The sequence below is a fragment of the Oryctolagus cuniculus genome, chromosome 13, assembly GCF_051225735.1.
Source record: "Oryctolagus cuniculus isolate XC-2025 breed Fujian yellow rabbit chromosome 13, ASM5122573v1, whole genome shotgun sequence".
Classification (NCBI taxonomy): domain Eukaryota; kingdom Metazoa; phylum Chordata; class Mammalia; order Lagomorpha; family Leporidae; genus Oryctolagus; species Oryctolagus cuniculus.
Window position 1 is genome coordinate 111,896,964 of NC_142879.1, and position 14,619 is coordinate 111,911,582.

Here is a 14,619-nt window from a genome sequence, read left to right on the forward strand (position 1 = left end):
GCAGAGGATTAGCCTATTGAGCCACCACACCAGCCTGTTTCTGTTTTTTTTTTTTTTTTTAAGATTTATTTATTTATTTGAAAGTCAGAGAGAAGAAGGAGAGGCAGAGAGAGAAAGAGGTCTTCCATCCACTGGTTCACTTCCGAATTGGCTGTTGAGGCTGGAGCTGTACTGATCTGAAGCTAGGAGCCAGGAGCTTCTTCCAGGTCTCCCATATGAGTACAGGTGTCCAAGGACTTGGGCCATCTTCTACTGCTTTCCCAGGCCATAGCAGAGTGCTGGATCAGAAGTGGAGCACCTAGGACTTAAACTGGTGCCTATAAGTGATGTTGGCACTGCAGGTGGTGGCTTTACCTGCTATGCCACAATGCCAGCCCCCAGAAACTTATTTCTAACTCATTGCTCAGATTGCGTTCCCACTCATGATTTTGCCCAGGCATAGGACTTGCTCAGGACTGAATCAATAAATGTGAACTCTCTCTCTTTCTTAGTCTCTTTCTTTTTTTTCCTCTGTGCCTCTCAAATAAATAAGAAAATTATAGTCTGTTGGAAACATTTGAAGAGTGAGCCTACAGTTGGCAAACCTCTGTTTCAGTCTGTCTTTATCTCTCATTCTGTCTCTCTGACTCTCAAGTAAGTAAATAAGTAAATGTTAAAAGATGGTCATGTGGCTGGCGCTGTGGCACAGTGAATTAACACCCTAGCATGAAGCACCAGCATCCCATATGGGCACCAGTTTGGGACCCAGTTGCTCCACTTCCAATCCAGCTCTCGGCTATGGCCTGGGAAAGCAGTAGAAGATGGTCCAAGTCCTTGGTCCCCTGCACCTGAGGGAGACCCAAAAGCAGCTCCTGGCTCCTGGCTTCAGATCAGCACAGTTCTGGCCATTGTGGCCAACTGGGGAGTGAACCATTGGTTGGAAGACCTTACTCTCTCTTTGCCTCTCCTCTCTCTGTGTAACTCTGACTTTCAAATAAATAAATAAATCTTTAAAAATAAAAGATGGTCATGAGTAAGCCTCTGTGCTGTGACATCAGAAATTATGAAGCTAGGAATGACACTGTGGTGCAGTGTGTTAAAGCTCCAGCCTGCAGCACTAGCATTGCATATTGGTGCCAGTTCAAGTCTCAGCTGGTCCCCTTCTAATCCAGCTCTCTGCTAATGCACCTGAGAAAAGAGCAGAGGTTGGCCCAAGTCTTTGGCCCCCTGTACCCATGTGGGAGACAAGAAAGACACTCCGGCTCCTAACTTCATTTTGGCCCAGCATTGGTTGTTGTGCCCATATGGGTAGTGAACCAGCAGATGGAAGACTTCTCTCTGTCTCTCTCTCTATAATTCTAGCTTTCAAATAAATAAAGTAAATCTTTGAAAAAAAGAAATCCTAAACTAAGCATTAACTTACATAAAACATGAAAATAAGTGATCCTAGACTCACCAAGAAAATAATGAGATTTTGAGACCCAAGGTCAAGTAGCCTCATGGGGTTATGTTGAGTGACTCAGATTTCTTTAAGGGTGGAGTTTGAAGTATGATTTCTCTCTTATTTTCAGTATCATTGAAAAAAAGCCAATGAAAAGATAAGAAAAGCATAGGAAATGAAGCTTTCAGTGAAAATAGGAGGCAACTGATCAAAAGCCTCCAGAAATTCCAATTATCACACAGGAATGTTTCTAGAAAGAATTTAGAGGAGGTAACCAGTACTGATGATTTCAGAATGAGTTAGAAAACACTTTTCAAAGAAGATGAGCACATCCCGATTTGCAGAAACAAATTCTTCAAACTGATTGGGAGTGTTTAACTAAAGTGGTATATTGGGAATTTTCTGTACCTGTTGTACTTCTGAGAAGCTGAAGGTGTTGGGTGTCCTTAGGAATTTGGGGAAGCTGTCATAGAGTAGAGACAAAGTCGTTTTTCATTTGAAAAATCCCACAAATGATGTTTACCTAGGAAGACTGAGCATGAGACACTCATAGATTCAAATCCTACTCCTTAAATGTTGTCCTGCTTAAAGTACAGGCACATTTCACTCTTCTCCACTTGCAAGTAAATGATTAGTGAAACTTTTTCATGTTTATGGTTGAGATATCAGAGAAGCAAAAAGCACACAATTTTTATAAAAATAAACTGGAGAAAAAGCACAAGGAAAAAAATGGTTGCTAGGTAGTGGGTGAATATTTTTATTAAATATTTGCCCATTCTTTAAAATATTTTATAGTTATTTCATCTTTGTGAAAGGCAGAGTGATAGTGAGAGAAGAGAGAGAGAGAAAGAGGTCCTCTATTAGCTCTCACTTCCCAGATGCCTGCAACACTTAGGTCTAACTAGTCTGAAGCCAAAACTCTAGAATCCCTCTAGTCCCTGGTTTCTCACAGGTTCCCAGGCACATGAACCATTATCTGCTTCCTTCCAGTTTACATAGGCAGAGAGCTGTACTGAAAGCAGAGTAGCCAGGGCTCAAACTGACACTGTTTTGAGATGCAGGCATCCTACACATCATAGCACAAAAGTCATTCTACCATCCTTGACAAATTCCCATAGTAAAAAGGATCATGTTTGAACATTGGGAAACCTCATGGTATATTAATGTATTAAGGAGAAAAACCATATAATAAGTACCTCATACTGATTTTGTGAACATCTTATGCCACTTGGATAACAAGTAACTTCATTCCCTTTACATGAGTATGGCAGGAGAAACAGTTACATGTGATTCAGTGACATGATTGCTTTTTTCTCATTTCAGTGGTCATGAAAAGGGATGACCTGATTAGGATCAACCAGGAAAGTCAGGACAAAAATCTGAATCAGGATTTTATGAAAAATAACAAGACATCAGCTCTCAAGAGAATTGAATTAAGAAGAACACTTAGTTTAAATTCAAGCCATGTTCCAACACTGATTATTAAAAAGGGAATCTATTCAGGATTGAAGCCTGAGGAATGCAATAAATGTCACACTGTGTATCCCCCCAGGGGGCCTGATCAACTACAGGCTGGAGAGAAATTTGATAACACTAAGATACCTGGAAAATCTCTCCAGTTCTGTGAGCCTCTTAGCCAGCTTGACAATATTCACATCATGAAGCAGCCATTTGGACCCACTGGACAAGCAAAAGTCTTCACAAGAAAGATGTTCTGTAAATCTGAGAGGGTTCATATGGCAGAAAACTGTAATAAGTCAACTGTCACTTTTGGAAAAGCAACGCAAATAGAAAAAGCTATCCATGAAAATTCTAGCCTCAATATGCATCAACAAACTCACACAAGAAAGAAATTTTATAAGTACATTATGTATGTTGAACCTGTCATTCACCAGTCACATCTTACAATAAACCAGAGACTAAATACAAGGGAAAAAGTTTACACATGTAAACCTTGTGGAAAATCACTCAGTTTTAATTCACCTTCTGAATGTAATGACTGTGGAAAAGCCTTTAGACAAAATTCAGTCCTCAGGAAACATCAGCAAATTCACACAGGGGAGAAACCTCATGAATGTAGTGACTGTAGAAAAGCCTTTACACAAAAGTCATACCTCATAAACCATCAGCAAATTCACACAGGAGAGAAACTTTATAAATGCCTTGAATGTGGAAAAGGCTTTCTGTGGAAGTCAGACCTCATCATACACCAGCGAATTCATACAGGGGAGAAACCTCATAAATGTAATGACTGTGGAAAAGCATTTGGATACAAGTCAGCCCTCCTCATACACCAGCGAATTCACACAGGGGAGAAACCTCATAAATGTAATGACTGTGGAAAAGCCTTTGGACAAAAGTCACACCTCATCATACACCAGCGAATTCACACAGGGGAGAAACCTCATAAATGTAATGACTGTGGAAAAACCTTTGGACAAAAGTCACACCTCATCATACACCAGCGAATTCACACAGGGGAGAAACCTTATGAATGTAATGACTGTGGAAAAGCCTTTGGACGAAAGTCAAGCCTCATCATACACCAGCGAATTCTCACAGAGGAGAAACCTCATAAATGTAATGACTGTGGAAAAGCGTTTGGATATAAGTCAGCCCTCCTCATACACCAGCGAATTCACACAGGGGAGAAACCTCATAAATGTAATGACTGTGGAAAAGCCTTTGGACAAAAGTCACACCTCATCATACATCAGAAAATTCACACAGGGGAGAAACCTCATAAATGTTATGACTGTGGAAAAGCCTTTGGACACAAGTCAGGCCTTAGGAAACATCAGCGAATTCACACAGGAGAGAAACCTCATAAATGTAATGACTGTGGAAAAGCCTTTGGACAGAAGTCAACCCTCCTCATACATCAGCGAATTCACACAGGAGAGAAACCTCATAAATGTAATGACTGTGGAAAAGCCTTTGGACAAAAGTCACACCTCATCATACATCAGAAAATTCACACAGGGGAGAAACCTCATAAATGTTATGACTGTGGAAAAGCCTTTGGACACAAGTCAGGCCTTAGGAAACATCAGCAAATTCACACAGGAGAGAAACCTCATAAATGTAATGACTGTGGAAAAGCCTTTGGACAAAAGTCAGATCTCATCATACACCAGCGAATTCACACAGGGGAGAAACCTCATAAATGTAATGACTGTGGAAAAGCCTTTGGACAAAAGTCAGGCCTCATCATACACCAGCGAACTCACACAGGTGTGAAACCTCATAAATGTAATGACTGTGGAAAAGCCTTTGGACACAAGTCACACCTCATCATACACCAGCGAATTCACACAGGGGAGAAACCTCATAAATGTAATGCCTGTGGAAAAGCCTTTGGACAAACGTCAGGCCTCAGGAAACATCAGCGAATTCACACAGGGGATAAACCTCATAAATGTAATGCCTGTGGAAAAGCCTTTGGACAAACGTCAGGCCTCAGGAAACATCAGCGAATTCACACAGGGGAGAAACCTCATAAATGTAATGACTGTGGAAAAGCCTTTGGACACAAGTCAGGCCTCAGGAAACATCAGCGAATTCACACAGGGGAGAAACCACATAAATGTAATGACTGTGGAAAAGCCTTTGGACACAAGTCAGGCCTCAGGAAACATCAGCGAATTCACACAGGGGAGAAACCACATAAATGTAATGACTGTGGAAAAGCCTTTGGACACAAGTCAGGCCTCAGGAAACATCAGCGAATTCACACAGGAGAGAAACCTCATAAATGTAATGACTGTGGAAAAGCCTTTGGACGAAAGTCAGACCTCATCATACACCAGTGAATTCACACAGGGGAGAAACCTCATAAATGTAATGACTGTGGAAAAGCCTTTGGACAAAAGACTAACCTCATATCACAGCAGAGAATTCACACAGGGTAGAAAACTCAATTGTAGTAACTGAGGAAAGCATTTAGCCATAAGTCAACCTTCATCATGCATCAGAGAATTCACACAAGGCACAAACCTTATGAATGTAATGACTGGAAAAGCCTTTGGACAAAAGTCAAACCTGAATGCACCAGAGAATGCACACAGTATTGAAACTTCATGAGTGTAATGACTGTGGAAAAACTTAAGTTCCAACTCCAAATGCATCAGAGTATTCACACAGGGAAATAACCTTATAAATGTAATGACTGCAGAAAAGCCTTTTCTATAAGTTATATTCATATCAAAACAGTTCACACAGGGCAGAAACCTTATGAATCTAGTAAGTGTGGAAAAGCCTTTATAAATCATATGTTATAAATCATAGCTCATATCACACCACAGAATTCACACCAGGGAGAGACTTCATGAATGCAATGACTGTAGAAAAGCCCTTGGCAATAAGTCACATCTCAGAATGCATCAGAAAATGCACATGAAGAGAAACCTTTTGGACATAATGACTTGGAAAGCTTTTCCCCATAATTCAGCCCTCATTGCACATCATCTAATTCATATGGGGGAAAACACTTCGGATATAATGCATATGGAAAAGCCTTTATCCATAAGTAACACCTCATAAAACATCAGAATTCACATGGGGGAGAAACCTTATGAATGGAATGAATGTTGGAAAACTCTGCCAAAATCACACAATATAACATCAGAGAATTTATTACATGGTGGAAATCTTGTAATAAATGTGGGAAAGCCTTTTGTCAGAAGGAATACCTCATAACATGTAGATCAAACAAGGGAGAGAACTTAAGAATATAATGAATGTGAAGGACTTTTTGCAAAATCAACATAACCATGTGATAGAGCCTTTTGCTGGAAATTACATCCCATACAATAGGCACTCCCATAAGGAAGAAAGGTTGGGACCAGCGCTGTGGCACAGTAGGTTAAAGCCCTGGCCTGAAATGCCTGCATACCACGTGGGCACTGGTTCTAGTCCCAGTTGCTCCTCTTCTGATCGAGCTCTCTGCTATGGCCTGAGAAAGCAGTAGAAGATGGCCCTGCACCCACATGGGAGACCCAGAAGAAGCTCCTGACTCCTGGCTTTGGATCGCTGCAGCTCTAGCCATTGCATCCATCTGGGGAGTGAACTAGCAGATGGAAGACCTCTTTCTGCTTCTCTGTCTCTCTCTAACTCTGTCTTTCAAATAAAAAAATTGTTAAAAAAAAATGAAGAAGTTCAGAAATATTATTAGTGTGACAAAAAGCCATTTGTCAGAAATGGCATTATACATCAAAATTCACACAAGGGGTTTCTTAGGAGTGTAATGAATGTGGAAGTATATTTTCATAGAATTCAGGCTTGCATAAATATAGGTGCCAGTTCTAGTCCCAGCTGCCCCTCTTCAATCCAGCTCTTTACTGTGGTCTGGGAAAGCAGTAGAAGACAGCCCAAGTGCTTGGGCCTCTGCACCCACATGGAAGACCAGGAAGAAGCACCTGGCTCCTGGCTTCAGATCAGTGCAGCTCTGGCCATTGTGGCCATTTGAGGAGTGATCCAACAGAAGGAAGAATTTATCTCTGTCTCTCACTGTCTGTAACTCTACCTGTCAAATAAATAAAAATCTTAAAAAAAAAAAAAAAAAAAAAAAACAAGAAATTAAACATCAACTAACAGAGAATTCATACAGTAAAATTTCAATTTAATGCATGTGAAAAAATTTTTCTGCCATTAATCAATTCACATGAAGAGACTCCAAAATGAGAAAACATACATGCATAGAAAAGTCATGTACCATGGCCATGGTGATTTCACTTTTATTGTAAGATCATCATCACCCCCAACATTCTGTAAGTTGCCCTGGAAACTGTCAGGTACACAGTGTATCAGGGCCATTTTAGCCAAGGGTAATAATTCTTTCTTCTCAATGTAGTATATATATATATATATATGAATATATGTAACATATAACATACATATATTTTATACATAGATAAATTTGCCACTGTGTGTCTAGATACTAATATATTTCCTGAAAATTATGCAGGAAAATAGTGGGATCTTAATGTGATTTTTATCCCAGAATTATGTGTGTGTGTTTAATTTTAGAGGTTGGTAGACTTGGAGACACAGAAAAACAGAGATTATGAGCTACAACTTGGTGGCTTACTCTTCATTCTTGTAATGATCAGAAACTGGATTATTACAGAAAGCTGAGCTATTCTTTTCTGATGATAAATACATTATAAAAATTTCAAAAGGTTGCTCTATATATTTATATTACAAATTATATGTACATTTATATTGTAATGTCATAAATTAAACACACACACATATATATTATATATATAAACACCTTTAAAATTCTTCTTGTTAGTGGTATAAATATTTTGAATTTTAAATATTTACTTTTAAAATTTTATTTAATATAAGTTTGATATATTTCATATATACAGACTAATGAATGTAAGTGACATGTCCCCTGATACCCTCCCTCCCACACACACTCCAACCCTTTCTCCTCTTCCCTCTCACATTCCCACTTAACTTTTACAAAATCTGTTTTCAGTTTACTTAATGATTATATAGTTAACCCTACACTAAGTAAGAGTTCAACAATTCAGCAAATAGTATGAAGCAAAAAAATAAATTAAAAAAAAATCACTGTTCCTCAATGGAAGAGACAAGGGCTCTAAACAATCATCAAATCTCAAAATGTGTATCTAACTCCAATACATTACGTTTTAGGTACTCTATTAGCTACCTCAGATCAGGGAAAACATAGGATATAAGTATAATGGTTTCCAGTTTCATCTATCTTGTTGCAAAAGACAGGGTTTCTTTTTCTTTCTTTCTTTTTTAATAACTGAGTAGTATGCCATAGTGTGTATATACCATAATTTTCTTATCAAGTCAACAATTGATTGATATCTGGATTGTTCCCAGATCTCAGCTATTGTGAATTGTGCTGCAATGAACATGGGGTTACAGATAACTCTTGCATATGCTAATTTCTTTTCATTTGGGTAAATTCCATGGAGTGGGATGGCTGGATCAAATGGTAGGCCTATGATCAGATTTGCAAGATATCTCCATACAGTCTTTCACAGTGGCTTGCACCAGTTTACATTCCCACCAACAGTGGGCCAGGGTAACTTTTTTCCACATCCTCATCAGTTTTGTCATTTGTTGATTTATTTTATTTTATTTATTTATTTATTTATTTTTGACAGGCAGAGTTAGGCAGTGCGAGAGAGAGAGAGACAGAGAGAAAGCCTTCCTTCCATTGGTTCACCCCCCAAATGGCCACTACGGCTGGCGCGCTGCAGCCAGCATGCTGTGCTGATCTGAAACCAGGAGCCAGGTGCTTCCTCCTGGTCTCCCATGTGGGTGCTATTCTTTCTTCCCTATTTCTGACTCTTAAAACTGTTCCAAATTATGGGATTTGATTCAATGCACCAGGTCTTAAATTTAAGGTTTTATTTCTGACTTTTGAACAACCAAAGAGACAGATTCTGTGTTATTTTAAAGTAATCTACTATGCTCTCTTACTGCCTCTTAAGTTCTAATTTTTTAAAACAACTGAGTTTTAAAGGAGTTATGATTTGATCAAATCTGGTCCTTGGGCTAGATGGTGAAAGTGACATCTTAAGTATTAACATTTATATATATATATGATTATGTTTAAAAGTGACTGTATTTGATTGCATTAAGCTTTAAGTTGATCATGTAGGAGGCATTGTTAAAGTGATCATATCAACAGAATTAAAGGGTAGTAAATGCTTGAACATGGGAAGTAGTCCATACAGCAGACTCATAGAATGGCAATTGCTCTAAGTAACGCTCAATGACCTCAGAGTCATCCCTAAAGGCATTCTGGTCTGGCTAAAAAGCCCACAAGAGCATTTCAGGCATGGAAAGTCAGGACACTTGTGCAAAAAGGTGTGCCTACATGGAGAGTCTCCCTGGGTGAGACTCCTGTGGAAAGAAGTGGTCATCAAAGAAGGATGTACTCTCTTCAAAGGGAGAACTTTCACTTTGCTTACGGCCTTCCCTAAATATTGATGGAGTTTGTGGATTCAGAAGGCTTCCATAGCCTAGACAGTTCATGTCAAGAGCCTTGGGTGATCACTGACAGCACACAAAAGAGTGTAAATTGTGAAATTAACCATAGGAGTCACTGCATTAACTTCCCATGCAGGACCTTAAGACTATGCTTAAAAAACAGAGGGGAGAGTACGGTACCCCCACTATGAGTGTATTAACTTTGCTCCTTTCACCGTAAAGTTCTTACTGGTCTCACCCCCTGGAGAGCCACCAGCAGTGAGACACTGGAGACCTTTCACAGGTGCAACCCAATTGCCTCTGGTTTGATGGAGGGACCCAACCACCCAACAATGGAAGGGGCCTGATCCCCTCATAATGATGGGCAAAGGTTTTGCTTGTGCTTTCCAGAGATCACTCTGCAGCCTGTGTGGAGGGCAGCCTGAAATGCCAAACCCTGGACTCAGTCTCTGAAAGCTGACCCTCTACAAACCAACTTCAGCACCTTTCCCTGAACAAGCCATTCATAGAAAGATCCTCTTCAGATGGGCTACAGCTTAAATGGAAGGGACCTTACCAGGTGCTACTGAACATGACTACCTTAGTAAAATTAGGATTGTCTGCCTCTCAAGTCCTCACAGGTGTACTCAAAAGACATGCCTGATTATTCTTGTAAGCCAGAGATCTTAAGCAAAAAGAAAAGTAAAGCCTTTGCTTTCCTCACATCAAGAGTGCTGCACCTGAAGGCAAGCATGGTGTACCTGCCTCTTTGATTCTCTCTGTTATTAACAATAAAACTCCTAATGTGTTCTTCTAATATAATTCTCTATACTCAAGCTAAATGGGTTTATGTATCACCACCCACTATCTGGGAGTCTGTAGGATGTGGTCTTTTCATCTTAAAGGGGCACTCCACTTACAATTGGTCATGTTCCAGTTTTGCTCATATGAATTTACAAACTTATATGTTCCAGAACTCAACAACTTCTGGGAGTCACTGACCATGCAGGGGACACAGACATTGGTGGTGACCAAGATTGCTCCAGCTCACAGAGAGAATTTGTTAGATGAGATAGGCAGAGATAGGGACTGCACTACATCCCTCATAAACAGGAAGCAGCTATAGAAGATGTGATGATTCTACACCCTTCAACATCCCTAGGATTAAGGGAATGGAGTCTCTGAAGGGGGATGATGCAGGCAGTCATATATCATTAGACTTGAGAACTGGAAGGCTACACCTTCATCACACTGTCCTCAGCCGCTGTGTGATCTCATGCCCCTGCTTTCCCATACCTGTGCACCGCCTGCCAATTACAAAGGCCTGAAACATGGTGGGCCTGGCCTTTTTCCCTTTGCCCTTCTTTTCCGCCCTGCCCTTAATCACCATGCTAGGCGTTCTTCAATTTAATTTAAAGCTTATTGTGGGCTGTGGCTTGTTGCCGTGCCACACTAACCAGAGTCACACTTGCCCTAAAACAAAGGGGAGAGATGTGGGTGATCCTGTGAGACTTTCTGCCTAGCCCATGTGGCTAGCCTGACTGATAGTAGGAGGTGGGAACCTCGGGCACATTTTCTCCCACCTTCACCTTCTGCCAATTAGGTAAACTGTTTCTGGGGTGGTCCAGGCCCACATGGAAAGCTACCCTAACTATGAGACCTTCAAGCTAATTGGAGATGCATATTGGTGCCAGTGTTGGTTCTATCGTATAGAGTTAGGATCGCCCTGAATTAGTTATGCCCCTTCTGCCTGCCCTTTGAAAATGTACATGGTCATTAATAAAGGTGGACATGTTCACTGAAGCCTGTCCCTGGTGCTTCCTGTGGAAGAACACCATTGCCTCACCCTCCCCGATGGTGTGGGCCTCACAGGACAAGTCCACAGCTCTTGGCCTGCTCCCTGCTTGGTATGGCCCCTACTTAATTTCCAAACTTTCCTTTCTCCTTTAGATAGAACCCTCACTCTCCGATGTGTTTCTCTCACTGAATAAAAGCTTAAAAACTCAGCTTATCATCTGGTCTATTTGAGCCAGTATTCAGAATTTGTCTCTGAATTCATGGCAAGAACCCACAGATTATTAATTTCAGAAATATTAATAAGTGCTGAAGTCTCAGGGCCTAATTATGGAGTCTTTTATTTCTAAAAGCCAGTGGCTGCACAGGGGCGTGTACTCTCCAAATCATACTGCCCTGAAGGAGCTCAAGGTTAAGCTTCTAAAGGCCAAAACCATATCTTGTTGAAGTTAATTACAAAGCCAAGCATTTGTTACAGGAGCTAGAGCAAGCAACATTATGCTTATCTTGGGGATATTAACAAGTTTCCCAGTACTTAATGTAAATAAACTTACCAAAAAACCTCTCAGAAGATTAGTTTTTGAGTAGCTAGCAGTTGTGGGACTGGTTAGAAAAAAATAGAGGACAATCAGGGACAAAATGGAGTGACTCTGGTCAGGCCATAGATCATTTGCACTTGAAAATCAGTAAAACTTAGCCTGAGGATCTGCAGCACCTCCTGCATGGACCCAGAGGCCCCTCTGACTTTGACCACCTTGACCTCAGCATGATCCCAGCATGGCTCCCCATTCTCTGTTACAGGAAACTGGGTTGCCAGCATCACTGCAGAGAACAGGACAGTCCCATAGTGACAGAGGTGGAGCCTGGAGCTGGAGTCTCTACAAGGGGCAAGGACCCATGGCAGTGTGGCCAGGAGTTCCCCATGTCTCACAGAGGACAGTGAGTGTGCCTCTGGTGGACTTCCTGTTGCAGGCAGAGGATTGCTCACTTCAGGACTGGTTACTACATGAATCATGCTGGCTGTGAGGCCTTAGCTCCATGCAAATTTTGGCTCATGCCTTGGCTGCCTAGAATTAATCTCAGACATGGCCAAACAGGCCCCAGAGCACTGCTCAGTGCATGGCATGGCCTCTGTCAGCAAGGATAGTGTCAACATAAAGAAGCCACACCACTGCCCCTGAGCCAAGCTCCCGAAAGCACTTGTCTATCCCGATGTCTGAACACCAGCCTGTTTTCATAATCAATTTCATTGTGACAGGATGAAGACGTCCATAAAACTGGAGAAAAAGTGGGAAAAACTAATGTAATTCTACACACTTTTCAAAAGACAAAGAAGAAGAATACATCCGGACTAATCCAAAATGCAAACATTATCCAACTGCAATGACTGAAGAAATCAAATTTCCACATGAGCAATAATATAAAAATCAAACTAAATTTTGAAACAGGATATTCTTCAATAGGTGAATGTATGAGTAGACTGTGTTGTATCTCTGAGAGACCTGAGCCTGGATCAAGGCACAGCTATTTTAGAATAGGCCTCCATCTTGTAACTCGGGCCTGACCGGCCCTGAACCCTGAAGCTCATGAAAGAAAAAATAAATAAATGAACTCCCCTTGCAATAAACCCCACCTAGCAACAGCCAATCATCAGATAGCAGGGAGATACCTAAAGTTTCAGGTGTCTTTTCAGGCACTTAAGGTAATTGATAATATCCTGAGACCCTGCAGTTTGGCACATATACCCTAGTGGCTCAGACCCTATACTTTAGCCAATCATTTTAAAAGGCATCAACCCCAAAAGCCATCCCACCACTTTTAATAGGTCCACGCCTGCCGCTGGATGCACTAATCAATTTTAAGAGATGTTCTTTAAATTTCTCATGGAATGAGATGATTTGCTGAATGGTGCTAGAATGTATAGATTGTCTCTGAAAACCCTATAAAAACCCCCTTCACTGAAGTTGGGGCTTTCAACCAGACCCAAGGCATCAGTGATAGTTGATCACCCAAGCCCAGACCTGCAATAAAACTCATGTGTTTTACAACAGTATAGGCTCCTTGGTGGTCTTTGGGGACAATCTAAGTGGGCATAACATATCATACAAAAAATTTTATTGCTAAAGGAAATGAGCTCACAAATCATGTGGTCCATTAGCATTTTATACCACATCCTGTTTCAACAGCCTGAACATGCAGATGAATATCTGTGAGATGGGATAACTTCAGTCAGAGTAAAGTTAAGTTTCAAGATAAAATCTGGGACCTGGCACTGTGGTGTAGTGGCCTAAGCCTCTGCCTACAGTGCTGTAATCCCATGTGGGCTCCAGTTTGAGTCCCTGCTGCTGCACTTCTCATCCAGCTCTCTCCTTTGGCCTGGGAAAGCAGTGGAAGATGGCCCAAGTCCTTGGGCCCCTGCACCCAGGTGGGAGACTCGGAATGAAGCTCCTGGCTTTGGATTGGCCCAGTTCTGGCCATTTGGGGAGTGACCAGCAAATGGAAGATCTTTCTCTCTGTCTCTCTTTTTCTCTGTCTGTAACTCTACCTGTCAAATAAATAAATAAAATCTTAAAAAAAAAAGATAAAATCTGCCTGATTTTTTTTTGGACAGGCAGAGTTAGACAGTGAGAGAGAGAGAGAGACAGAGAGAAAGGACTTCCTTCCATTGGTTCACCCCCCAAATGACCACTACCTTCCTGGGCCACAGCAGAGAGCTGGACTGGAAGAGGAGCAACCGGGACAGAACCGGCACCCCACCTGGGAATAAAACCCAGTGTGCTGGTGCCACAGGCAGAGGATCAGCCCAGTGAGCCATGGCGCCAGCCTGAGTAGTAGTTTTACCATTAATTCACATAGTACAACATATTGAGGACAGAGATCCTACATGGGAAGCAGGTGCACAGTGATTCCCATTGTTGATTTAATAATTGACAGTCTTGTTTATGATGTCAGTAATCACTCAAGGCTCTTATCTCGAGCTGCCAAGGCTATGGAAGCCTCTTGAGTTCACAAATTCTGATCTTATTTAGATAAGGCCATAATCATAGTGGAAGTTCTCTCCTCCCATCAGAGAATGGTATCTCTTTTGATGGCCCATTCTTTCTGCTGGGATCTCACTCACAGAGATCTTTCATTTAGCAACCTGGTTATTTTTAAAGTAACAAGCTGATATAAGTGCATATGAAAATGCAAAGAATCTAGGATAGCCAAAATAACTCTGAAAAAATAATAAAATCAAAGGGATGATTTTTAAGTGTTATAAATTTATACTAACCTAAAGTGTGCTGTTGTCATACAGAAAGCCAGATGACTGGAACACAAAAGAGGTTCCAGAGAAGATCCAAACACAGTGAACAGGTTTTCTACAGAGGCACTATTGCAGTGCAGGGGAGAAAGTATAGCATTTTCAACACTTGGTGTTAGCACAATGAGATACTAATTTC

At 41.1% G+C, this 14,619-nt stretch overlaps 1 protein-coding gene across 1 annotated transcript in view; it reads left to right on the forward strand.

Moving 5' to 3' along the window:
* LOC103347594 (uncharacterized) overlaps window positions 1-6,568 on the forward strand; it is a 30,403-nt gene extending 23,835 nt beyond the window's left edge. Inside the window, exon 4 of the mRNA XM_089312501.1 lies at window positions 2,744-6,568. Within this exon, the coding sequence (XP_089168627.1) occupies window positions 2,744-5,232 (2,489 nt within the window). The 3' untranslated portion in view covers window positions 5,233-6,568. The remainder of the gene's footprint in view (window positions 1-2,743) is intronic.
* The last annotated feature ends 8,051 nt before the right edge of the window (window positions 6,569-14,619 follow it).